This window comes from Ovis canadensis, chromosome 13 (assembly GCF_042477335.2).
Source record: "Ovis canadensis isolate MfBH-ARS-UI-01 breed Bighorn chromosome 13, ARS-UI_OviCan_v2, whole genome shotgun sequence".
NCBI classification, from domain to species: domain Eukaryota; kingdom Metazoa; phylum Chordata; class Mammalia; order Artiodactyla; family Bovidae; genus Ovis; species Ovis canadensis.
This window is the reverse complement of record NC_091257.1, coordinates 69,323,048-69,348,007: the sequence shown is the minus strand read 5'-3', so window position 1 is coordinate 69,348,007 and position 24,960 is coordinate 69,323,048. Positions and strand designations below refer to the sequence as shown.

Here is a 24,960-nt window from a genome sequence, read left to right as displayed (position 1 = left end):
GCTGCCAGAAACCCCCTGCCCATTACTCATAGCTTGGCCTCTTGGGGCGACGTGGTGACCTTGGTCCCTGAGAGGCCTCCCCATGGGCTTCTCTGGGACAGGCCCTGTTAAGCGAGAGGTACAGGTGTTTGTGCCTTGGTGCTTTGGGCCTGGCCCTGCGGGGTGATGGGTCCTTCATGCTGCGGCCTGTGTTCCCCGGCTCTTGGAGAGACATTCTGGGCAGCAGATGAAAGAGCTGGTGGGGGGGGGGGGGGGGAAGGGGGAAGGGGCGGAGGCTCCGGGTGGGTGGGGATAGTTCAGAGCAGTGACGTTGGAGAAGGGGGCCTCATAAGTCACGGCCTTCCTGTGACTGCTGTGGGACAGGAGCAGACGGGACCAGGGGACGCTGCCTGGGGACAGGAGCAGGTTGGTAACTCGCCTGGAGCCTGGGTGGGCAGGGGCTGCTCCTATTAGGGGCTGCTCCAGGTGTGTGATTTGAAGATAAGCTTGACCTTCTAGAGAGGTTTCAGGGTGGGGGGAGCTGAGTTCCTGGGGGTGAGATACATGGGGTCTGGTGGGGGTGGGGCCTGGACCCCTAGGGTCACGGTGGAGGAGGGCAGACACTGTCGAGGGATCCTGATCACACCCTTGACCTCTGTGCCCCTGGCAGGGTCCCACGGAAGTTCCGGGGAGGGAAGCCTGGTTTCAGAGTGTGGAAGAGGGTCAGAAAGTGAGGCCACCAGATAAACTGTGCCTCGTCCTCTAGCCCCTCCACAGCCAATTGTGCCCTCCACAGGACATTGTGAGCCCCACTGCCAGGGGTGTGGCTGGGCTGGGGGTCCCAGGGGCCTGAGATCCTGCCCTGCGTTCCTCTCTTTTCTGTCAACGGAGGCCTGGAGGGAGCTCCCCAGCACCCAATTCCCCTTAAGGGCTTCCCCCGACTCACTGAGAGGCCGGTTCTGGGGTTGAGAGGCTGGTGTCCTGGTGAGCGGATTCTCGGCCAAGACACCTCCTCCTGGGCTGGCAAGTGGGCAGCACAGCTAGGGTCCTGCCCCAACTGGGGTCCCGCCTTGACGCTGCTCAGGGCTGCAGGCAGGACCGCCCACCTGGCCCCGCTTCCCCCCCAGATCTCTCGGCCCTGAGGCTGGCCACCCCAGGCTGGTCTAATGACAAGTAAGTGGGCAGAGCAGCAACCAGGCCCCGTGTGGGGCTGTCGAGAAGGATGGGATGCAGAGCTGGTGGTGGGCAGGTGAAGGGCAGCTGACCTGTGGATCCAGGAAGCCCCCCAGGCCTGTTGGACACCAGCCCCTGTAGACAGGAGGGTGGGCGTCCGGAGGCGTCTGGGTGGGGCTCAGTCCCCGGCCCACAAGGGCAAAGATGAACAAACTCTGGCTTAGAGATCAGGAAGGGATGGACGGATGAACGGATAGTCAGACAGGTGGCTGAGTGGCCTCTTCTCCTGCAGGCTGCATACCATGAGCATCCGTGTGCGCCCTCACCTCGGAGTCGGCCTCTGTCTGTATCTGAGTGTTACCCTGGGGCTCAGCCAGGGACAAGGTGAGGACACGGGTAAGGGTTCCTGGAACTGTGGCTCCCGCCTGACCCCCCCAGGCCATACCTGCCCAGGGCACAGGCCCCCGCTGTGGGACCAGTCTCCCTCTGGCCCTGAGCAGCTGCTGCTCCCAGGGACTCAGGTACTCAGGGGACAGAGACAGGAAGACAGGACAGCTCTGCCACCAGTGTCACCCTCAGCTGTGTGGCTTGACCTTTGGCATTGCGGTTTTTCCTTTTAGTTGGCTTTTTTTGTATTATCCATTTGTTAACACAAATGTGCATTAACGCACTGTGCATTTGATTCACTCTTGCATTAGTGATTTTTTTTTTCATCATTCTCTAGACACGTTTTTCATTGTGAAATTTTCAAACAACAGAATCTAGAGTGAAAAGTGACCCCACCACACCCCCGAGGAGAGCCCAAGATGCCGCCTCCAGCAGGTCCCTGATCCTTTCAGCTCATTTATGGCCACGGGCAGCACCTTGGTCCGCTGTCCCGTGTCCAGCGAGGGGACACTCAGCTCCCTATGGGGCGTGTCCCTGTCAGGGTGATGCTCAAACCCATCAGGGAAGGCTGGGGAGACCAACGCTGGGAGGTGGTGTTTGAGTCATGAAGCGAGCCTCCTCCACACCGCCCCTCAACCACATCCCTGGCATGTGTCCAGCTCCCACAGGTGCCAAGAGGGTAAGAGACCTCTGAGCTAGTCCTCACAGGGGCATGGCAGGGGCCTGTCACACAGCCACGCAGCCTGGAGTCCTGCCTCCTCTAACTACCTTCTTACCAGCAGCACATCCTCCTGGCTATGATTTTGCTCACAGATGGTTGGGCCCTCCATCCCTGGGGCTCTGACAAGATCCCCCCAAGGGGACCAAGTCAGTAAGGAACCCCGGACACTCACACGTAGACAGCACGAGGCCCCTGCAGACTCTGGGTGGACTGCGGTGGGGGGGTGGTTGGAAGATGAGGGTGGGACCCATATGTCCAGGCTGTCCTTCCCCAAGAATGGCCCTGTAGGGGGGCATCCCTGGCTGGGTGCTGTCTCTCCGGCGCCTGCCAAGGCTCCGACCTGCAGAGCCATAAGGCAGCTTGGGATGCCCCCCCCCGACAACATTTCAGGGGTGCAGGGAGACAGAGGCTCTTCATGAGCTGGGCCGCCCACTCACAAGCGTCTTTTCAAGGCCCCCACTGCTGAGACATTCCTGCCTTTCAGCTCATGCTCCAGGGAGCAGGGGGCCCATCCGGAGGCCCAGCTCAGCTGCTTCCCTCTCTGAAGCGGCCATTGTGTCTGCCACGGGCTCCCCCCAGCCCTGCCCTTCCCCTGTGCCCCTGCTCTGAGGGGGGCAGCCAGAAGAAGCCCATCTCTGTCCCCACTTTCCAAAAATAGTCACCCACACCAAGGAGCTGCCGGAAGCTCGGAAGTCGGGCTGTGCTGGAGGGCTCAGGCCTCCAAGGCCCCTTCCTCCTCCCAGGACGGCCAGGGCACCTGCCCCAGGGAGCGCCCACCTCCAGGCGCCCCCGCCTCCTGGGCTGTGTGGCCATGGCGGCAGGGGGTCTGCAGCTGTGTCTCCACTGCCCTTCGGGGACTCGGGCGGGGAATCGGGAGGGGCGGCCGGCCACTGCTGGCTCAGAGCCTGCGTCTCCACTGGGTGGGTGGGCGGTTAGGGCCACTCTGGGATGCTGGCCTGAGCCTAAATCCATGGTGCGGGGCACTCCTAATAGAGCCAGGAGGGCCTCTCTGGACAGAAGTCTCCCCCACCCAGATCTGCCCAGCAGCCGTGGACTGCGAAGGGGACCAGTCCTCCTCCAACCCTGGCGGTGGGGAGGTGGGCTCCTCTTCTCAAATTTCCCCCCAGTGGTACTGGAGTCCTCTCTGAATCTCAGAGGGGCTGAGCCCCAGAGGGACTGCAGCCTCCTTGGAACCTCAGGATGGGGCCCCACAGCTGGTTGGGGAGGTCCCAAGGAGGATCAGTCCTGACCGCCTGTCCTGCTTCCCCAGCGAGTGGCCGCCTGAGGCTGACAGTGCTGCCTGAGGACCGGCTGCAAATGAAGTGGAGAGAGTCAGAGGGGAGCAGCCTCGGCTACCTGGTGCAGGTGAAGCCCAGGGCAGGTAGGGGCCTGCGCCTTGCCTTTGTGCGGACCGACGGTGAACACGCTCAGCACGGTGGTCACAGTGCAGGCTCCCCTGGGCTCTGCCCTCCCTCCTCACTGTCTCCCCGCTAGCACAGGGAGGTTGTGGAGGGAGAACAGGGCCCTTAATGTCCCCGCCGTGTGTCCCTACACCTGGCACATGCAGAAGGCAGTCAACAAGTTTGCAGAAATAAGGACCCTCCCCCAGCTTAGAGCTCTCAGGACCCTGACAGTGCCAAGCCCGAGTGGCAGACTCACTCCATTTTAGGAGTTACGATTGTTTGACGTTGGGCTTCAGCTGTTTCAAGAACTGACCTGTCCTCAGAAATCCTTCCTCCTGGGTGGAGCTCTTCAGGGTCTCAACCCCAAATTATTAGGCGGGGAATGTGCTAAGGATGCACTCCTCAGAGGGCCTGCCTGCCCATCCCTCCCTGGCAGGCAGCAGGAATCCAACAGACCTAGGCTTAAATCCTGATTCTGAGCGACTGTGTGACTCGATTTCCCATCTACAAAACGGGTGGGGGCTTTTGAAAATTATGCAGCTTGAGTCATGTGAAGCACCTGGGACCTCACCCTCCTGGCCTGGGTGCCCTGCAGGGCTGGGCCCAGGCTGGGGGCTGTCCACTTTGCAGGATGCTGGACGATGGGCAGGCTTGTGAGTCCTTTCTCTCTTAGTCCCCTTTCTAGCACCTGAGGTTCAAGAATTGCCAGGTATGCCTGACCTCTGGTCAGTCGCTCCTATTGCCTCCGTGGCTGCCTCCCCTGAGAGCACGGCAGCATGCCCTTGGAATTGTTTCTTTGTTTTTAGCATAGACTCACAGTCACACTGGGACGTGCTTACAGGCTCACTGCCATGTACTGTCCAGCCCCGGTGCACAGGAGGCAGGCCCCTCCCCACGTGCAGCCCTGTCTGCACAGACACCTCCATGGTGTCCCCAGCGCTGCTCTGATGTCACCTGAAGAACTTACGGATCCCCCGGTGGACCCTGAGATGAGTCCCTCTGGGGAGGAGCACAGGCCACTTCCATCAGGTCCTAGAGAGAGATACACAGACCTCTCCCCCTACTCCTTCCCCTGGCCCAAAGGGAGGAGCTAGGGGAGGGGAAAAGGGGGTGCCAGGCAGATTTCACCACTCCGAACACACATGGACACACATGGACACACATGCACGCCTGCAGGCATAAGTGCACACACACTTGCAGATACCACCCACCTCGGCTGCCTTGATCCCTCTTCCCACCCCCACCCTAGGGGACCCAGAGCAGGAGGTGATGCTGACCACCAAGACCCCCAAGGCCACCGTGGGGGGCCTGAGCCCCTCCAAGGGGTACACCTTGCAGATCTTCGAGCTCACTGGCTCAGGGAACATCCTGCTGGCTCGCAGGGAGTTTGTGAGTAAGTGCCCTGGGGGTGCATGTGTGCAGAAGAGGCTGGGAGCCCATAGAGCCTGGATGGGCCTTTGTGGGAAGGGTTGTGTGGGCAGCCCCCAGGCCTATATCCCCCCTGCTGGGCGGTGGGGTCCTGATATCCCATCACATCTGTCTGCAGTTGAGGATCTGAAGAGTAACTCCGTGAGCAGGAGCGGCCAGAGGCCACTGGGGGCAACCCTGGAGCCCACCCCCTCCCTTTTGGGGAGCCCAGACCTTAAGCCCCCAGGGGCCCTGGCCCCAAGCCAAGATCCACCCACGCTTGATGGGGCCAAGTCGGGGGACGGTACGTGCCTGGGAACAGGGGGCAGTCTTCAGTGCCTCATGGTATCCACGTGGCCAGGAGGTCCTCCTTCCGTCTGCCCTCACACCCCTGCACTTAAGCTTGGCTGCCTGCTCCTGACTTCACTAACCCACTGGGGCAGGTCAGCTGCTGGGAATGTCCTTGGGCCCCAAGTGCCTGGTCCCACTACCTCGACCTCCCTCAGGTGCCTCCCAGCCTGAGTGTGGCTGCTGAGGGGTGACACAGCTGTGACCCACCCCCAGGAGTACCTGGTGAGGAGCAGCACCCACCCAGGGGCCCCACAGGGGTGGGCCTTGCTCAGCCCACCCCAGGCCTGGAGGGGCCGAACCACGCCAGGACCTCGGCTGGAGGGAGTGGGGAGCCAGGTGAGATGGCTGGGGTGCCAGCATCTGCGGGCTTGAGGGCAGGACCACAGTACAGCATTTCCCATGAGGCCCTGCAGGCAGAGATGTGCCTCCCCTACCAGACCTGGGATGTTTCTGCTTTTGTCTCCCCCATGAAACTTGGAATGGAAAAAGACACCTCCTTCCTTAGACCTCACATGGAGTCCTGGGGTCCAGGCCCTCCACTGTCTCCCAGTGGACTTGGGGTCTTACAGGGTGGTCTCCCTCACAGTGCAGGGCCTTGAGGCCAGAGGGTGCCTCCCGCATTCAGTGAGGGTCTCACCATACCTACCCAGCCAGGAGCCCCCAAGAGGGGGTCTGGCCCTGGCTCTGGGTCTTGACCTGGAGACACTGCACAGCTCTGGGAGCCCCAGATCAAGGGGCATGGCTTTGTCTCCAAAGAGCTCCTGGTCCTTAGGACAACCCTCCTCACACACACAGTGAGGCCTCAGCCTAGAGCTGGTGGAATGGGCATCCACCTGGCACTGTCCATGGTGCTGACTCACCCCAGTTGGCTCCCCTTTAGACAGCCTCTACCAGCTGGGCCTGGGAGCTGGTGGGCAAGGAAGGTGCAACCCTCCCCCCCTTGGACAACTGAGCAGTGACCAGTACTGGCCAGGCCAATAGAGGGTGGAGGTTCCAGAGCAACTAGATGTCCTATGAACCCCCTTTGGGGGGACTCAGGGAGGCTGGGACAGCAGGCTGAGCTTCACGTGTGGTTTTCTAAGTCTGGTGAGACCCTGGTACCTGTCCCCCAACACTTTGCTGCCCACCTCATTTGAAGCCAGAGCTCTGCAGCCCCTCCTCCTCTACCAACCTCAGGGAAGGAGATCCTGGGGACTGGAGCCCAGCCACAGGCAGTTCAGGGTCCTGTAGCAGTGATGACATTGCCCAACACCTCACCTCCCTCCCCTCCCACCCCAGGCAGACCCCAGTTCCGCTGCACACCCCCCATGCCTGCGGACATGATCTTCCTGGTGGATGGGTCCTGGAGTATAGGCCACAGTCACTTCCAGCAGGTCAAAGACTTCCTGGCCAGCGTCATTGAGCCCTTTGAAATTGGGCCGGGCAAAGTCCAAGTAGGTGGGTCCCAGCCCTGCCCTGTGCCCCGCTGGGGTGGTCCTCACAATTCCACTCCCTACCCCCAACTTTGAGAAGGGAGTGCGAAGGGAGGGAGGAACCAAAGCTAAGTTCTCACCCGACCAAGCAAAACTGAGGTCCCCACCTGCACTGGGAAGACAGCTAGCTCCCAGGGGGACCTTGTGTGGAAAGTGGGGCTTTGCAAACATGCCTTCCTGGTGACCCAGGCAAGGCTGTGTGTGTCCTCCCCACCTGTGGTGTGCTCACTACCCCCCACAGCCTGATTCAGTATAGAGGAGACCCCTCCCCTCCCAGCCTGACTCAGTAGAGTGGGGACTCCTCCCCTTCCAGGCCTGACTCAGTACAGTGGAGCCCCCCAGACCGAGTGGGACCTGAATGCCTTTGGCACCAAGGAGGAGGTGTTGAATGCTGTGCACAACCTCCATTACAGAGGAGGAAACACATTCACAGGTCTGTCTGGCCCCAGCCCCAGCCTCGGCCCCACCCTCAAGGTCCATTCAGGTCTTGTCCCATGATCAGTCTCCCTTGCACCCTCAGATAAGGAGAGGCATGCATGAACCACGCCCGAGTCCTGTGTATTCATGCCTTTGCAGAGGGCCAGTCTGCCTCGTTCATCCATGGTGAACGTGGCAAGTCAGGTAGTCCTGCTGAAAACAAGTGGCTCCTCTGGTCAGTAGAGGCTCCTGGGAGGGCCCACCAACAGCTCGGGGGAGCCCTATTTTCAGCAGTCCTCCTCAGGGGAGAGGACTGCTGACCCAGGCAGGCCACACCCCCATGACACAATTCCCTCCCTGATCCCCATTCACCCTGTGCACCCTGCAGCAGCAAGGTGTGGGGTGCCTGCCCCTGGGTCTCAGGTGCCCATGAGGGAAGGAGGGGGGAATCCCTGCCCTCCAGGCACCCGCAGCCTGAAGGGGCCAAGACTGCCATGGTGGGTAGAGCAGGTGGCCAGTGGCTGGTGGAGCCATTGCGGGTGGGCAGGAGTGTGCGTGGGGGCGTGAGTACTCTGCTCTCACTGTCCCCAAGGCCTGGCCCTGACCCACGTGCTGGAGCAGAACCTGAAGCCCAGAGCAGGTCTCCGTCCAGAGGCGGCCAAGCTGGTGATTCTGGTGACAGATGGCAAGTCCCAAGATGATGCCCACGCTGCTGGCCACGTGCTCAAGGGTCTGGGTGTCGACATCTTTGCTGTGGGTGAGCAGCTCCTCCCTTCCGGGCTCTCAGTGGGCGTTCTCACAGAACACAGCAGGGTGGCTCCTGGCTCCCCAGGCTGCAGGTCTTGTGGCCTCTGAGCGTCAGCACTCCCTCCTGTCCCCCAATGCCATCTATGAATGGGAGGAAGATTCCCTGCTCTGAAGACCTGAGTTCCCACCTGGGCAATTGGAGGTGGCCACACAAGTTGGCGTGGGCAGCCTGGCCACTCCCTGGTGAAGTGGCCAGTTGGCAGTGTCATCTGTGGACATGTTTGTGGCCACTCCCTGCTCCCCACACCATATGCCCTGGGGACCTCTCTCTGCTCCCGTAGCCAGCTGGTCACTAACTCCATCCCTTGGGAGGGACCTCCAGACCTGGGGGCAGTGCTCCTGGAAGCAGAGACCCTGCTCTGTGCCTGACCCCAGCCCCGGGGTGAGCAGGACCCCGAGGAAAGCACACTGACCTCTCTCCTGGCTGCAAGCTCCACGGAGACCTGGGCAGGCATGCCACAGGCACCTTCACACCAACCTGTCTCTCAGGGGATCTGGCCAGGTGACCCCATTCCAGGGCCTGTGGGGTCTGGGGTCCTTGGGAAAGGCCCTCTGCCAACTGGGTGACCAGCAGGGGCCCAGTGGTCCTGACTGCACAACAAACAAGGGTGCTGGGTGGACTAACCCTCTCCTCAACCCTGCGGCAGGTGTGAAGAATGCTGACGAAACTGAGTTGAGGCTTCTGGCATCCCAGCCGCTGGACATCACCGTCCACAACGTGCAGGACTTCCCCCAGCTCGGCACACTCTCCGGCCTACTCAGCCGGCTCATCTGCCAGAAGGTCCAGGGCAGGAGCCCGCGTCGGGGCCCAGGTGAGTGATGCGGCTGGTGCAGGGGCAGGGTCGCCACACAAGGTGCAGCCCCACCAGGTCCCCTCCCACTGGGCTCTCAGGGCTCCCAAAACAACTGGGGAGCCCCTGTCCTTCCTGGAAGTGGCCGCCAGGGGGCACAGGCAGAGCCGCTGACACCAGCCTCTCCCTGGGCCTGGGCTCCTCTCCCTCCCACAGCCACACTGGCCCTGGACCCCCCTCCGGCTCCCACCAGGCTGGTCCTGACCCAAGTGACCTCCTCCAGCATCCTCTTGTCCTGGAGCCTGGCCCCACAGCCGCCCCTCAAGTACCTGATTGTGTGGAGGCCTTCCAAGGGCGGCGCCCCCAGGGAGGTGAGCACTGCCTCCCACCCCCACTACCACAGGCAGGGCTGGAGTAACACCCACGGGTGACAAAATCAAGGTGAATGAGGAGCAGGTGTGGAAGGTTTATGGAACCACAGCCCCACACACCTGTGGATGGCAGGATTGTGCTCACGCCTGTGTGACGGGCTGATGGCCCAGACCTGCCCTGGGGACACAGCTGTGCAGGGAGTGAAGGCTGACCCCTGCACCCCACCGACCTACTCCTCGGGCTCCTACTCCAGGTGGTGGTGGAAGGGCCCACCTCGTCAGTGCAGCTGCACAACCTGACCTCCGGCACCGAGTACCTGGTCTCTGTGTTCCCCCTCTACAAGGCTGGCGTCGGCGAGGGCCTGCAGGGCCTGGCGACCACAGGTGTGTGCGTGAGCTCAGGGTGGTAGGGGCTTCCCCCACCTGCAGCCTTCCCTTGGAGCCTGGCACCCTCAAGGTGGTCTGAAGCCCAGGCAGGGTACCACACCCAGCAAAGGCCTAGTCACTGGGCCGCTCTGACCCTCAGTGTCCTCTTCTGAGCACAAGTGGCAACCTTTGTATCATAACCCTAACACAGGAAAGATCCATTACTCTTGCTGCCACACTGTGGAGCTGCCACCCTGCCTGGCCTGCAGCTCCCTCAGAACTGCATGAGACCCCCCCCGCCACCCAGAGCTTTATTGAGATACACCCCACAGTCACCTGTGCACAGCGGGTGATACTGTTGTTTTCCATATAGTCCTAGCATCGTGCACCCGTCACCCAGAAGGGAGCCCCACACCTTAGTGGTCACCCCAGCCCTCCCCTCCGCCACAGTCCTTGCCGACCTGATCTGCTCTCTGTCTCTGGGATTTTTGGATCCTGGACCCTCCATCTGAATGGGACCACACAGGCCGTGGCCTCTTAACCCAGGCCACAGCCCTCCCACCCTCAGGGCAGGTGGCCTTTACAGAAACCTGCGGGGTGATCCAGGGTGAAATCAGTTCCGGGATTTACAGCCAGTCGTCTGTCCTCCCCCACCCCTGCTGGTCTTCCCCTCTCTGTGTCTCAAACAGGACACACCTAGCCCGCGCCTACCAAGGGACTGACAGGTTCTGTCCTCCCCCGACTCCCGCTGGTTGATAGGTCTGATTTCTGCCTGCTGCCACATTTTTAAACTTTCTGCCCCCGTCTCCTCCAGCACCCCTGCCCCCACCCCAGGCGCTGACCCTGGCTTCAGTAACACCCAAAACTGTCCGCCTTACCTGGCAGCCCTCAGCAGAGGCCACCCAGTACCTGGTGCGGTGGTCACCTGCCTCCCCCAAGGGCGAGGAGGAGAGGAGAGAGGTGCGGGGCACAGAGGAGATGGGGGGGCAGGCACAGGGGGAGGGGTATAGGGAAGGGGGGAGGGGGAAAGGGGCAGGCAGGGTGGGGCCAGCGTGAGTGTCCCTGCAGGTGCGGGTGGGGCGGCCGGAGGTGCTGCTGGATGGCCTGGCCCCGGGCAGGGACTATGAGGTGTGGGTGCAGAGCCTTCGAGGGGCAGAGACCAGCGAGGCCCAGGGCATCCGTGCCAGGACCCGTGAGTGCATCCTGCAAGTTGCTGCCTACTCTTGTTTCCCCCAACTTTCCACGGGTGGGGGACCCCAACCCTATCCAGTAGTCCCCCAACCCCAGCTGTCGCCTGCCCTCCCCTGGGACCCATGGGGCAGTCCTAAGGCCTTGGTGTGCCCTGCAGCCACCCTGGCCACCCCCAGACACCTGAGCTTCTCAGACGTGAGCCATGATTCAGCCCGCGTATCCTGGGAGGGCACCGCAAGACCTGTGCGCCTGTTCAGGGTCAGCTACGTCTCCGGCAAGGGAGGCCACTCGGGACAGGTGAGAGCAGGCCTGCAAGTCCAGGGGGGTGATTTGTTCACGAGGACCAGTGCCCTTAGCCTCCCCGACCGGGCCCCTGAATTCAGGGTCAGTGGGTGTGACCGCATCCCCCGAGGCTCAGCCCCAGCAGTGCAGGGGGAGTGGAAAGCAGCTGACCCCACCCCAGCCCTTGTGGGCCCCAGTCCTAGTCAGGGGGGTGAGGCAGAAGTGAAGCAAAGAATTGTAAGAATTCTCACATGGGATGTGCTGGGGGAGCAGGCCCTGAGAGGTGGAAATACCAGAGTGTTGGGGGAATGGGCAAGACCCCTCCCAGGGCCACAGATTCCGCTCCCGGTCCCCTCTCTCCAGTCTGGGAGTGGTCGTGGGGCGGGCCTGGGTCTCCTTCTGGCAGGAGCTGCCCACCTCAAGCTGCCTGTGTTCCGCCCCCCGCCACCACAGATGGAGGTTCCTGGGAATGCCACCTCTGCCACCCTGGGCCCCCTCTCCTCCTCCACCACCTACATGGTCCGTGTCACCTGTCTCTACCCTGGGGGCAGCTCCTCTACCCTGACTGGCCGCCTGACCACACGTGAGTGGCTGTCAGGGTGGGGTCCCCAGGCCACCTACCTCTGCTCCCCTGGGTGATTCAGACCAACACAAGTCAGGTGAGGGCGGGTACCTGGACAGGTGTGGCGGTGGGGCCCGGGACCAGTGCCTGGCCCACAGCCCCTCTGGGAAAGGGGACCGCAGGCACAGTGAGTGGGGACTGGGGGCCCCTCTGCCGCCCCAGCCTCAGTCTCCCTATTCCAGGGAAAGTCCCCAGCCCGAGCCAGCTGTCGGTGACAGAACTGCCTGGGGATGAAGTTCAGCTCGAGTGGGCAGCCGCGGCAGTGTCCGGCGTGCTCGTCTACCAGATCACGTGGATGCCCCTGGGAGAGGGGAAAGCCCGTGAGGTGGGGGTGCGGACCCTCCCCACCCCAGCTCCTCCTGTGAGCCCGGCCCCCAGGGAAGGACACCTTCCCCAGGTGGACACCAGTCCCTTTTCTCCACAGATTTCTGTCCCGGGGAACCTGGGCACGGCCATCCTGCCTGGCCTGGGGAGGCACTCAGAATATGAGATCACCATCTTGGCCTACTATCGCGACGGGGCCCGCAGTGACCCTGTGTCCCTCCGTTACACCCCCGGTAGGTGACCCTGCTCTGCCCCAGAACCCCCCAGTCTGTGGGCCTGACAGGCAGCCCCTACAGTCCTGACCCTGCGAGTGGGCAGCTGGGTCCACAGAGCCTGCTTAAGCCCTCCAGGCAAGATCCCTGGGGTGGCCAAGGGTCCAGGTCACTTGGTGTGACACCGCACCCAAGGTGGTTCCACAGCTGGCCTGGTGGCCCTGTCTGGGCCGGGGCACTGGGCTGCGTGGTGGGCATGGTGGGGGCCGTGGAGTGGGAGAGTGGCGGGCATGGTGCAGAGTGGAGGGGAAGCGTTGCCATCTGAGGTGCCCCACGCCTCATGCTCCCCCGCAGTCAGCCGTAGCCCACCCTCCAACCTAGCCTTGGCCTCAGAGTCGCCTGACAGCCTGCGGGTCAGCTGGACACCCCCGAGCAGCCACGTGCTCCACTACCGGCTCTCCTACGCGCTGGCCTCAGGCTCTGGACCCGAGAAGTCGGTGAGTCTCCCTGAAGCTGGGAGGCCATCGCCCCTCACGGGCCGCCAGATCCTGGGCTTGGGGAGACATGTCCCATCCTGCCTGTCGAGGGGGCCACTCTTCTGTGATGGGACCCACAGACAAGGAACCAAGATCAAACTATTGGAGATGCTCAAGTGACCATCTTCACCCCACCTCTGCCCAGATCTCCATTCCAGGACCCAGGAGCCACGTGACAATCCCTGACCTGCTGGCAGCTACCAAGTACCGGGTCCTGGTCTCAGCCATCTATGGAGCAGGGGAGAGCGTGGCGGTGTCTGCCACAGGCCGGACGGGTGAATTGGCGCCAAGATCTCAGATCCAGCATACTCCTGCCAGGCCCAGGACCCTGGCAGCCAGGACATGTGGGCCCTGTGACTCCCAGATGTACCCCGCATTGCAGAGCTTAGCGAGAGACCCTCTGGTGCAGGATTAAGGCCACTGCAGTCCAGCTGAGCACGTGCAGGCTGGCATGGAGGGAATCATGGCTGTGGCCGGCCTGCAGAGGCCTGGGGCTGGGGGATGGGCGGTATTCTTCTGATCTGTCCAGGAGGTGCAGGGCAGACGTGCAGCTTATAGGAGTAGGAAGCCGGACACATGCCACAGACACGGTAGCTGCAGTGTAGTCCAGGGCCCACTCTGGGCTGGCCCCGCCCCCGGGGTATCAGTGGTCCCTGAGATCCCACCACCCCCAGGCCAGGACCCAGCTGAGAGGAACCTCAGTTTCTGTTTGCTGTTCCTGCTGCTTCTCTCGACAATCAGACGCTCAGAGCAGAAGGCCCCAACCACCCCAGCTTCCCTCTGTGTCCCTTCCATGGGTGTTGCCCAGTTTTGACTTGAATACTTCTGGGGACAGGGGCCTCACTACCCAGAGCTCAGCACCTTTCCTCTTTTGGGTGGCAGGGAGCCACTTCCTGCCCTGAGAGTCTCAGTTCCTGTCCACACTCATACGTGAACACTCAGAGTGTCCACACAGTGCCTGGAAGTGGAGCAGGCTGGCTCAGCCCGGCCCCAGGATGGTGTGGACCCAGGCATGTCCACATACCCAGGTCTCTCCTGGCCTGCACCTAGGGTATCTCACCTCTCGACGAAGACCCTGTGGGAGCACCCGGCCAGGTGCTGTCTTCCTGGGGGTTGGACACTGTCCTTGTCCTATCCCTGAAGTGTGGGGACCACAGGGCAGGGCACCTGGCCACAAGGGGCCCCTCCCTGCTGACCCTTACCCCTGTCCCCTCTCAGCAGCCTGCCCGGCCCTCCACCTGGATGGCTCCCCCCCAGGTAGGTCCCACTCTGGTGTGGCAGCTGCTCCCCACCAGCCCCCACCCACTCTTCCTCCTCTGGGTCCTTGTTGGGGGAGGGTGGCCTGGGTTTGGGGTCAGGCAATGCTGGGGCCCGTGGGTCCTGCATGGCCTTTGTGAACCTGTGCTGACCAGGAGAGGGGCGGGCGAGAGGCTGAGCCTGGGTCCACAGTATCAGAAGGCTGGCACGTGGCCCCTGTGTGGTCAGGGAAATCTGCCAGGTGGGGGCAGTGGGTGGGTAGTGAGGGCAGGGGAACTATCTTGGTAGCTGGGTCTCCTGAAGGATGTCCAGAGCTGCTCAGACCAAGCTTCAGGGCCAGCTGAGTTGGGGTGGGAGTGGGAGCGGGATGGGCGAGGTTCTGGGCACTGAGACTTGTGGGGAGGTGATGGCTGTGGGCATGGAAGGGCCAGGTTGGTGCTCCCTGCGTGTCCTTCCTGAGTCCAGGATAGAGGGAAGGGGGGACGAGACCCCTGAGGGCCGACGTCCCTGCACTGTCTCTGTGGCTCCCACACTCTCCTCTCACCAGACATGTGGTTTTCTACTCTGCCTCCTACTCACCCCCACCTCCCCTCCTGTCTGATGGTGCCCTCCTCCCAAGGCTTCGACCTGATGGCGGCCTTCGGGCTGGTGGAGAAGGAATATGCCTCCATCCGCGGTGTGGCCATGGAGCCCTCGGCCTTTGGCCCCACCAGGACCTTCACGCTCTTCAAGGACTCTCAGCTGACCCGTCGGGCCAGGTGGGAGCTGGGGCAGGCCGGAGAGCAGGAGGGCACCCTGGGGAAATCAATTGGGCAGACTCCCGGGGGCACATGGACTCCGGGAATCCGAGTTCCATAAATTAATAAATCTCCTGTGGGTGGAATGAGGCCCCTGGAGGTGGGGTGGGAGGGCTTTTCCCCAGGTGGCACTTCTGGGCAGGGGCCACCACCTTTGTCTCCCTGAGAACTCCTGCTTCCTGTATGCTCTAATTTGATCCTGCAAATCTGCACATATCCAGGGTTTGTGAGAAGCCACTGCTTTGTGACTCACCATGACCATGGCTTGTATGGCCCCCGAGGTCTAATAATCACCCCACTTCATATACGGGGGTGTCTTTAACCACACGTTGGAACTTCCACATGCACAGCATAATTTTTCTTAAGTTAAAATGTTTTAAATTGCAAAGGTAGATCACGTGCTTTATAACATTGATAGGAATTTGAAAAATACAAAGTGCAACTCTGGGGTTGCAAAGAGTGGAGGGCTCCCAGGAGGTGGCAGAGAGTAGGAGCTATGAGGAGAGAATGTGGGGGAAGGGCACTGGAGAAGAAGCAGCATGTGCCAAGGGGATGGCCTCCTGTCCCTGTGGGGCCATCCCGGGGATCCCAAGCTGCTCCTGTTGAGACCTGATAGGGCAGGAGGAGAGGCGCGTTCACTGCTGACACTCCCCGGCCTGGCCTTGAGGACCCCACTCTCGGTCCCCAGTGTCCAATCTCCTCTCAGGCCTGCGGTGCCCTTCCTGTTCCCTACAGCGACCTCCACCTGGCCACCCTGCCCCCGGAGCACACGGTTGTCTTCCTCCTGCGCCTGCTCCCTGAGACGCCCCGAGAGGCCTTTGCACTGTGGCAGGTGGCAAGCGAGGACTTCCAGCCCATCCTTGGGGTTCTGCTAGACGGTCAGTTGGAGGGACAGCAGTGGGTCAGGTGATGCTCTGGGAGGTCCTCTCCCGCCTTCTGCGTGGGAGTCTCATGTGATTCTTGTCCCATCCCCCAGCTGGCAGGAAGTCGCTGACCTACTTCAACCGTGACCCCAGGACCACCTTGCAGGAGGTCACCTTCGACCTGCCCGAAGTGAGGAGGATATTCTTTGGGAGTTTCCACAAGGTACTGGAAAGTCCTGGAAGGACCACAGCTCATGCCTTCCTGCCTGAGACCCTCGGTGCTCCCAGCTTCTGGGACAGACCCCAGCTTCTGGGACAGACCCCCATTGGGCTCTGCAGGACACAGGCTGTCCTGTCACCATGGCACCCCCCAGAATGCAGGGACTTTCGTCTGTCCTGGATGCCCCACCCTAATCTGGGTCAAAGAGCATCCAGCCCTTGCTCCTGGTCCCGCAGCCCCTGGGAAGGGCCGTGGGGGTGTCATTGTACAGAATGAAACTGAGGCCCTGTGAGGGGTTTCAGGAGATGTGGGGTGGTCAGGATCCAGACGCCAGCCCCAGGAATAGTCTCTGCCCCTCCCTGCTCTGGCCCTGGACCGTGGACATGGAGGGAGCCCATCCTGGCTGGGGCCCCAGGGAACCTCCTGCTGTCTCCCAGGTGCACGTGGCCGTGGGCCACTCCAAGGTCAGGCTCTACGTGGACTGCCGGAAGGTGGCTGAGAGGCCCATCGGGGAGTCCAGCAGCCTGCCTGCTGCCGGCTTCGTCATGCTGGGCAGGTTGGCCAAAGCCCGGGGCCCCCGGAGCAGCTCAGCCTCGGTGAGCCAAACCATCTGGGGCTGGTGGGCCCCTCCTATCCCCTGTGACAGCCACACCTGACCAACCCCACCCCTCTCTCTTCCTCTCCGAAGTTCCAGCTCCAAGTGCTACAGATCGTGTGCAATGACTCCTGGGCAGAGGAGGACAGGTGCTGCGAGCTCCCAGCATCGGTAGGTGGCCAAGTGCCCACTGAGGGCAAGAGTCTGGGGATAGACAGGCCATCCCGGTCGTCTGGAAAAATCCGGACAGGCTTCCTGGAGGAGGTGATCCATAGGCCCGGAGCTGGAGCTCAGGGCAGCTGGATGGGTGTCCTGGAGGCCCTAGAGCAAGGAGAGCTAGAGCAGGCCAGGCAGCCCCCAGCTCCAGAGTGGCTGCTGCCACGTACTCTGGGCCACTGCCCTTTTCTGTGGGTTCAGGCACAGGAAGGGGCCCTCACTGACTCCCCTGTGTGCCCACACTGGGCTTGGCCCTGCCGAGGGCTTACAAGGGAATGAGAGATGGCATCCTGTCAGCAGGCTTGTACCAGGCAGCCAGGAAGGTGGCAGCCAGGACCAGGTCCCCACCCTTTACCCCTCACCTTCCTGGACCCTGCAGTCAGTGCAGATACTGAGCTCTGGGGTTAAACAAGAGCTGAGGAGGGGGTGCATTTAATGGCGGAGTCTCCTTTCTCCCAGAAGGAGGGAGAGTCCTGTCCTGCCTTCCCATCTGCCTGTGCATGTTCCTCACAGACCCCTGGGCCCCCGGGCCCCCAAGGACCTCCGGTGAGTCCCGAAGTTCCTCCCTGGGGTAACCACAGACTCCGGCAACATTTCACTGCCAGTGTTGATGGATATGGTCCCCTCCCCAAGCCCCAGCAGATGTCCCTGGGCCTGCCTCACTGGTGGCCAGAGTTCATGAGTGTCTTGGCTGCCTCGTCCACCCACAGCCCTTGAGTTCCCTCCTGGAAGCCCCTTCCTTCCCACTGCAGCCTTCTCCTGAGCCAGCCCCTCTCTGGTGTTGGAGCCCCTATGTTCCCGCCGGGGGTGGGAGCCCAGCCCAGCCCAGCCCAGCCCAGCCCAGCCCAGCTGCAGCATGGTGCTTGTCATGGCCTGGCCATGAGTCACAGCTCCAGGCCTGGGCCCCACTGTGGGGCAAGTCCAGACCCTCTGGCTGCCTGGAGGGTGCAGGACCCATTTCGGTTTGTGGTCCACAGACCTCTCCAGGGAGGGGCCAGGGCTGGAAGCCATGAGCCCATGTGTGCTGTAACCAGTGACTGTGGGGGAGGTGGGCCAGGAGGCACTGGGAGTCCCTCCCTCTTCTACCATGAAGTGGGGACTGGAGTCCGGGGCACTGCCAGGGGAGCCAGTGTGCAGCCCAGCCTTAGTCTTGCTTGTGCCCCTGCAGGGCCTCCCCGGGAGGAACGGAGCCCCAGGAGAGCAAGGCTTCCCAGGGCCCAGGGTGAGTCATGGGGCATCCTGGGAGTGGGTGCAGGAGCGAGACCCCCACAGTCCAACCCTAGGCAGGAGGGGGACCCCAGTCTGGGCACCATGTGGCGGGCAGTCTTGGGTGCCTGGCCGGGCCGTGTGTGCTCTGCCCTCCCCTGTGTTTTTTCCCATTAGCTGCTCCACCCCCTTGGAAGTTGCTGGATGCATGTCCTCCGGCCCCGTTCAGCTGGCTTATATTTTCTCCTTCATTTGAGGGGCTCTAGGTTTTATGGGAACCCTGTGCTCTGAGCTGTGACTAGTGTACTGAGTCCTGGTCTCCTGGCCTGGCTTATGATATATGTGGCAGGCAGATTTAGGATCCCCCTTTGTCTTGTCAGCTATGTGGGTCTGTCTCCACAGCTCCTGAATGGCTTTGTATTTAAAGGCCTTCCTTAGTCTGTGAGGACCACCTCCTCATGGGCCTCAAAGTGCTTCTAGCACCTTCCAGCCTGGCACTGTGGTTCCTCCTTCCTTCCCAGACCACTGCCCCTCGTTCCTCTATTTATTGAGTAGCCAGTCCCCCACCCCCGCCGCTTCAAATGCGGTCTAATCACATCACCAGCTTTGCACGGAGTCCAGAATCCAAATAGCTCTTCAGACACAGGAGCAGTCGCCATCCAGGCAGGGATGGGTCCGGCTCTACATCCTCTCCCCTAAACCCCCTGTTCTCTCTGTGTATTGTTTTTGGGCCCCATTTCTTACTCAAATATCTTATTTGCAATTGTTTTTTAGTTTCATATGGTTGCCTTAGACTTTCCTGGGTTTTATTTACAGCCCCTGCAAAAAATCATATCACTGTCTCCTTTTCGATTTTCTCTTTCTTTTTAAAAAAATTTTCTTGCTTATTTCTCTGGTGTGGGTGACACTCCAGAGTTTGTTAAGGAACCCCGGTGATAGCAGACATATCCTTGTTGGCTTCACAGAAATGCTTCTGCGGTTTGCCCGTTGAGTGTGGGGCCGGCCTGGGAGCTGAGACAGATGGATTTTGTCATGTGATAGTCAAATCCTAACCTTATTTTATTAGGAGAATTTAAAAATCAAGAATGGGTGTTAAATAAGATTTAGTGCCTCATCAGCTGCTCTGAACACAAGCAAATTGTTTTCCTTTTTGGAGCTATTAGTTTGGTGAATGATTTAATCTCTCTCGAACGCTGAATTCTTCCTGCTCCCACTAGAAGCCGGCATGGTCCCTGGGCCCTCACCACACATTTAACAGGCTGCAGGCTTCTGTGTGCTCATGTTTTATTTAGGATTTTCACATTGATATTCGCAAATGGGAATGCCTGTGGTTTTCTTTATAGAATTTGGTGCATTGATATGTTTAACTCACAATTATTTGAAAGTATTCTTTAAAAAAAAAAACAACAACTGCAAAGCAAGCTGTTTAAATGGTATTGGTGGCCTCTGTCCCTTAAAGGTTTGGTAGGCTGTTCCAGTGTCTGGGGTTCGGAGCTCTGTGACTGGACTGTCAGAGCTGGCCCAGCTCCTATCTATAGAGCAGGGTTGCAGCAGGACCCTCTCAGGGTGGGCCATGAGGGTGAAGATGCCTGTGTGCGGGCAGGTCTGCCCCCCCCAACCCAGAGCAGGATCAAAGGAGGGGGCTGCAGGAGGAGCCACGTGCCTCCTCAGCCCCCACTCCCATGTCTCCAGGGAGAGCCCGGGCCACCTGGACAGATGGGACCCGAGGGTCCTGGAGGTCAGCAGGGGTCACCAGGCACCCAGGGCCGCACCATCCAGGGACCTGTGGTAGGTGCTGCGTCCCCCCGCCCTGTCCCCCTACCCCCTCCGCTCGCCTTCCCGCCCAGTCCATCTTCCCCCTCCAGGGTCCGCCAGGGGTCAAAGGAGAGAAGGGGGACCATGGACACCCCGGCTTGCAGGTCAGACCACACTGGGGGCGCGAGGGCCGTGTGCTAGGGACAGAGCCTCCCCCTCTGGGTTGGACCTCAGCCCCAGCCTGGCCGACCGCCTCTGTTCTATTTCAGGGCCAACCCGGCCTCCAGGGCACCCCCGGGAAGGTTGGCGTTCAGGGACCGAAGGTGGGAGAGAAGCCTGGCTGGAGGGTCTTGAGGTGGAGGCAGCGGGGGCTTCCTTCTCTGCCCCACCCTTCTCTGCATGGCCTGGCCAGTGGGGAAGTGTCTGTCCATACTGACCGGGGGCAGGTGTGGTCACTGCCCAGGGTGGGGCCAGGCCCTGAGATGGGCCAGCTTCAGCCAGGCACAGGCATGTACCCCCCATGGGGTCTTGGGGGTCTCGGGGGTCATCGTGGGAGGGGCTTGCAGGGGTACATGCCCTGCCCCCGCCCACCCTTCCTTTGCCCTTAGGGAATGAGAGGCCTGGAGGGGACTGCTGGACTGCCTGGCCCTCCAGGCCCTAGGGTAAGCACTGCTTCTTCCATGAGCCCCCCAGCCCTGCCCACCCCACTGGCATCCCTCAAGTTTCCTTGAGGCTGAGCTGAACGTGGTGACCCAGGGAGGCCTCTCTCTCCTGGGCTGGGGCAGGGACTTAGACTGAGGTGGGGTGTGTGTCCTGTGCTCAGGAGCAACAGAGGTAGCCCCTCCTATCTCACACCACCAGAGAGGTTGGTAGGAAATGCTGCATTTGTGCAGCCCCCAGCCTTGCCTGCACCCTGACTGCACACAGCAGGAAGGTGCCTGAGCCTCTGGTTGGGCCTGGGAAGGGCGGACGGGTGGGTCTGGCTCCCTTCCCACTAGAGAGTGGGGGTACCCCACTCACTTGGAAGTAGCTTCCTCCCAGCCCAGTGTTACCAGAGGTCCTAGCTGAACTCAGAGCCGGGGAGCTGCTCTGGGTGGGAGGCTGGGGCCAGCAGCCCAGACCCGGCCAGGGTCTCCCGGGCTCAGCCTCACTAGGTGCCAGGAAGGCCAAGCTGCTCCTCTTGCAAGAGGCCACACCTGGGAGGCCTGGCCTGCAGTCACACCTGGACAACTGGGAACCAGAGCCAGTGTTCAGGGTGGGCCGGGACTGCCCTGGGTGGGTGAGGAAAGCAGGGCCTGCTGGGTGGGTGTGGGGCTCAGCTGGGGCAAGGCTGGGGAGAAGCTGAGGAGTCTGATCTTGGTCCAGGGTAGGGGGACTCTGAGGGAGAGGCCACCCCCGGGGGACAGCCGCCAAACCCAACCTCCCACTTTCATAGGGTTTCCAAGGTACTGCGGGGGCTAGGGGCAGCAACGGCGAGCGAGGACCCCCAGGGGCCGTGGGGCCCACAGTAAGTCCCCTCTCCACCCAGCCCAACAGCCAGGGGGCCCAGTCATGTGCGCTGATGCCCAGGGGTGCCCAGCAGCTGGTACATTTGTAAAGCGAGGCTGACACAAAGCTCAGAGCAGAGGGAGCCCTGGACTGCCCCCTGCTAAGCCCGAGACAGGTGGGGGATAGGTAGGGGTGGGGCTCCCCAACTTGGACTCCAGGGGTCAGAGTGGCAGCAGACCTGGCCTGCAGGCTGGGTGGGGCCTGGGGCCAGGGAAGCCTGAATTGGCCGGCTGTCTCCCTCTTGCAGCAGCAGAGGTGGGTCCTCTGCTCTCTGGGGACTCCTGGGTCTCTGGGCAGCTGCAGGGTCCAGGCACTTCTCCTTTTCCTCCCACTCAGGGGCTGCCGGGGCCCAAGGGGGAGCGAGGAGAGAAGGTGAGTGTGCAGAGTCTGGGGTCCGGGCCGACCCTGGGGGAGCACAGGGAGGCACTGACCCCCACGCTGCCTGAGCCATCAGCCACGTGGCCTGTCCTCCCTTGCAGGGAGAGCCACAGTCCCTGGCCACCGTCTACCAGCTCGTGGGCCAGGCCTGCGAGTCCGCCATCCAGAGTGAGTGGCCCCGCCTCCTGTGGTGCCCAGTGCCTCTGTCTTCACACTGGAGGGAAGGGAGCCCCGTGCCGGGTCATTGGTGCCCCAGCCTCAAGCAGTTCTCCTGGGCCGCTGCCTCCGGGCAAGGCAGGGAGCAAGGGAGGGTCTCCCCACCCCCGCTGACATCTTCCCCCCTACCCAGGGCACGTGTTGAAGCTCCATGCCTGCACCCACGAGAGCACCCGGCCCCCCATGCCCATCTTGGAAGCCCCCAGGGCCCTTGGCACGAGCAGCAAGGCCCGGCTCCCTGGAGAAGAGGGGCATGGTGGCCCCCGCCCTGGGGACAGAGGTACTGGCCCCTGGGGGAGGGGTCTTCCCCAGTCCTGGGGCTGTGTGCTCTGAGTGGAGTCGCCACGGTTGAGGGGACAGGCCCTCTCATCCCGCACAGACCTGGGGCTGCCTGGCTGCCTAGGGTCTCCCAAATTCCCCTTCCCCAACCTCCCAGGAACCCTGAGCTTAGGGCCCCTTTCCCCTTCCCCCCACCCCACCACTGCCCTTCCCCACTTCCCCTCCCCTCCCCCACCCCGCCCCTCCCTCTCTCCTTGCTAGGACACAGTGGGAGGCTTGGTCCAGTGACCTTGTCATGATCCGTCCAGGCGACAGGGCTGCGGCTGCTCACAGCTCAGATGCTGAGACGGATGGACGGGCTGATGAGGGGAGAGGAGCTCACAGTCTTGATGGGGAGGAAGGAGATGAGTGGGGGTGGGGCTGAGGCTAGCTGGGGAACAGTTCTGCACCTAGGTGGGTGAAGGAGGATGGGGGAGGGGGAAGGGACACACTCACAGCGCCTTGCCCAGGCTCAACGCATTTGTGGAGAGGGGTCCCTGCCCCCAAGCACCCACCACAGTCCCCCAGACACGGCTTTTGCCATAAGCGCCCCCCTAGTTTGTACCCACTGTCCAGACAAGGCTGGCAGGTGCTGTCATGATGTCCTCCCCAGCCCCCTCCCTCACCTCCCACCACGCTAAACCTCAGCCTTTGAGATGAAACAAGGATCAGTGCCTGTCTGAGGTCAGGGACCACCAGCCCTAAACTTTCAGCCTCAAATTGAGGGCTGGACCTGCTGCCCCCAGGCCCCATGGGGTTCAGGACCCACCTTCCCCAGGTCAGAGCAGGGCCCCCAAGAAAGGAAGGCAGTGCCACCTGCACCCCTCACTCAGGCACATCCTCCTTCCCCTTGGAGGCGCCTGGAGCCCTCAATCAGACAGGGCAGGCAGAGGCGTGGGCAGCCTGGCATGTGGGGGCCCGCGGGCCCCGGGGGAACCCAACAGGACTGCAGGTGGGTGCAGGAGACCAGGACATCCTCATGGGACACCTGGCCAGGCTGGCGAATCGGGGCTGGGGGCCCAAGGGTCAGTGCCCGGAGGAGTGCGTTCAGGTAGAGGGCTCACTGTCCTGCCGGCACCCGGGGCCGGGTGCACATGGCATCATGTCCTGATGGTGTCGGCTGTCCACCAGATCTGTCCAGCCTCTGCTTCTGCAGGACGGTCCCCCTGCTGCCTCGAGTGAGCCCGCATGTGCCCCTGGATCCTGGACACCCGACATCCGACCCCTGGAGCAGCTGGAGAAGAGGGTCCAGAGGTGCAGGGAGAGGAGGCAGAGGCCGGCCTGGAAACCTTCCCTCTGTACGCTTCCTGTTCAGATAAACATGCATGCTTGTCAAGGGAGGTGGCTGCTCATTGCCAGGGACTCCCTCATCCGCCCCATCCCCCACCGAGTAGAGTCCCAGATTCCCTCCCCGACCCGCTTCTCAGAGACAAGCCGCCATTCGTCCTTGGTCGTGAGGATCCCCTCACCATGGTCTCCCTCACCCCTTTGTTCCTGTGAGGCTGCTGAAGCCTCCAGGCCCTGGTATCCACAGCCCCACCCCTCCAGGGATCAAGCCCCACTCAGGGCTCTCAGCCTTGGGCACACTGTGAGTCAGCAGGGTGGGGTGTGTTTGGAGAACGTGTCCAGCCCACCCCCAGATGCTGAGGTGGCCATCCTGGCCCAGCCAGGGGCTCCCTGCCTCCCTCGTAGTGGCCCCTCTAGTGACATCTGGCTCACCCCCAGGTGTTCAGGCCTCATGGAACCCCGACCTCCTGGCCCCTTACCTTGCCACTGCCCAGTGCCTCTCACCTCGACCAACCTGGGCACCACAGCCTAAGCAGTGACCACGTCCCTTGGCTCCCCCTCTGCCAGGGAAACCCGCCAGCCATGGGCCCTGGTGTGGCACCTGCTGTGGCCCATTCAGTAGCTCTCTGAACACTAGGAAGAGTTTGGGGTGGGGCCAGTGAGGGCTCCAAGGTGTCACGGGGGCAGAAGCAGGACAGGCTGGGAGGGGGAGACCATGGAACGTTCTGAGCAGGGACCCACCTGAGCAGGCTGGGTCTGGGCCTGGCCAGGCCCAACCCAGAAATGGCAGGAGGAGAGAGCAAACTGAGGACAGGCTGGGCCAGGGATCAACCCACTGACCATAGTGGGGGTGCTGCAGGGAGGGGTCTGAGTTTTGTCCTCGGAGTGTCTGGAAGCCCCCGGGGCTCAAGCATGGGCTGCTGTGACCTGGTGTCTATGTGAATGGCCTGTAGATGAGAGTGTGGGTAGCCACCAGCATCACCTCTGGCTGGGTTCAGGGGGGAGAGAGACCAGCCAGGCCCTGGCCCTTCACAGTTTGACCTAAGGGCTGACATGAAGCCTCACAGGACAGTGAAAGTCCCTCCCAAATCTCCCCTCTGCACACACACTCTTGCACCTTCCTGTGTGCGCATACACTCACTCTCACACATCCACACTCGCAGCACTATTTCCAAGTTTGGGAGCCAAGGTAACCCGGGGAAAAATGACATGTGAGCCGAGCAGGACTCGGGAGAAGAAGGGGAATATAAGTCCCCATTTAGTCCTTTAATTTAAAATCACAGTATCTTCAAAGAGTTGGAAGGATGGGTAGTAATAACACAGAGCCAAAATTAACAGGCTTGAGGAAATACAGCATGGAAACATAAAAGGAGAAATAAAGTCAGTGAAACAGGCTAGGTAATTACAGCCTGACCACAGACAGGCTGAGAGATCACTAGAGAGGCTACCCAGGAGGCTCGGGAAAGGATAAAATAGCAAAAGCAAGCGTTGC

General features: G+C 61.6%; 1 protein-coding gene across 3 annotated transcripts; it reads left to right on the top strand.

The window, feature by feature from the left end:
* The first annotated feature begins 355 nt into the window (after positions 1–355).
* On the top strand, positions 356–23,517 carry COL20A1 (collagen type XX alpha 1 chain). Of its 3 annotated transcripts, none has more exons than XM_069546698.1 (37): positions 356–405; positions 1,445–1,536; positions 3,531–3,641; positions 4,913–5,056; positions 5,210–5,374; positions 5,635–5,757; positions 6,700–6,858; positions 7,207–7,326; positions 7,903–8,067; positions 8,765–8,929; positions 9,125–9,279; positions 9,534–9,663; positions 10,460–10,605; positions 10,714–10,837; positions 10,994–11,133; positions 11,572–11,701; positions 11,923–12,065; positions 12,165–12,297; positions 12,658–12,773; positions 12,958–13,087; positions 14,031–14,069; positions 14,689–14,827; positions 15,602–15,744; positions 15,843–15,952; positions 16,387–16,545; positions 16,638–16,715; positions 17,220–17,306; positions 17,929–17,982; positions 19,659–19,754; positions 19,832–19,885; positions 19,991–20,044; positions 20,330–20,383; positions 21,157–21,228; positions 21,606–21,641; positions 21,749–21,815; positions 21,997–22,143; positions 23,338–23,517. In XM_069546698.1, exons 2-37 carry the CDS (start codon positions 1,455–1,457, stop codon positions 23,361–23,363), a joined length of 3,996 nt encoding a protein of 1,331 aa, XP_069402799.1. In that variant the 5' UTR covers positions 356–405; positions 1,445–1,454; the 3' UTR covers positions 23,364–23,517. The 3 variants fall into 3 exon arrangements, with proteins under 3 accessions (XP_069402799.1, XP_069402798.1, XP_069402797.1); XM_069546697.1 differs by having other exon boundaries at positions 12,631–12,773; positions 17,223–17,306; XM_069546696.1 differs by having other exon boundaries at positions 12,631–12,773.
* Positions 23,518–24,960: the final 1,443 nt, after the last annotated feature.

Bases quoted from the DNA above. Each gene is read 5' to 3' on its own strand.
- COL20A1 (XM_069546696.1), top strand. From the start codon at position 1,455: ATGAGCATCCGTGTGCGCCCTCACCTCGGAGTCGGCCTCTGTCTGTAT. The intron at 10,838-10,993 runs GTGAGTGCATCC...TGTGCCCTGCAG, and splicing joins GGGCATCCGTGCCAGGACCC to CCACCCTGGCCACCCCCAGA. The intron at 12,298-12,630 runs GTAGGTGACCCT...GCTCCCCCGCAG, and splicing joins GTCCCTCCGTTACACCCCCG to TCAGCCGTAGCCCACCCTCC.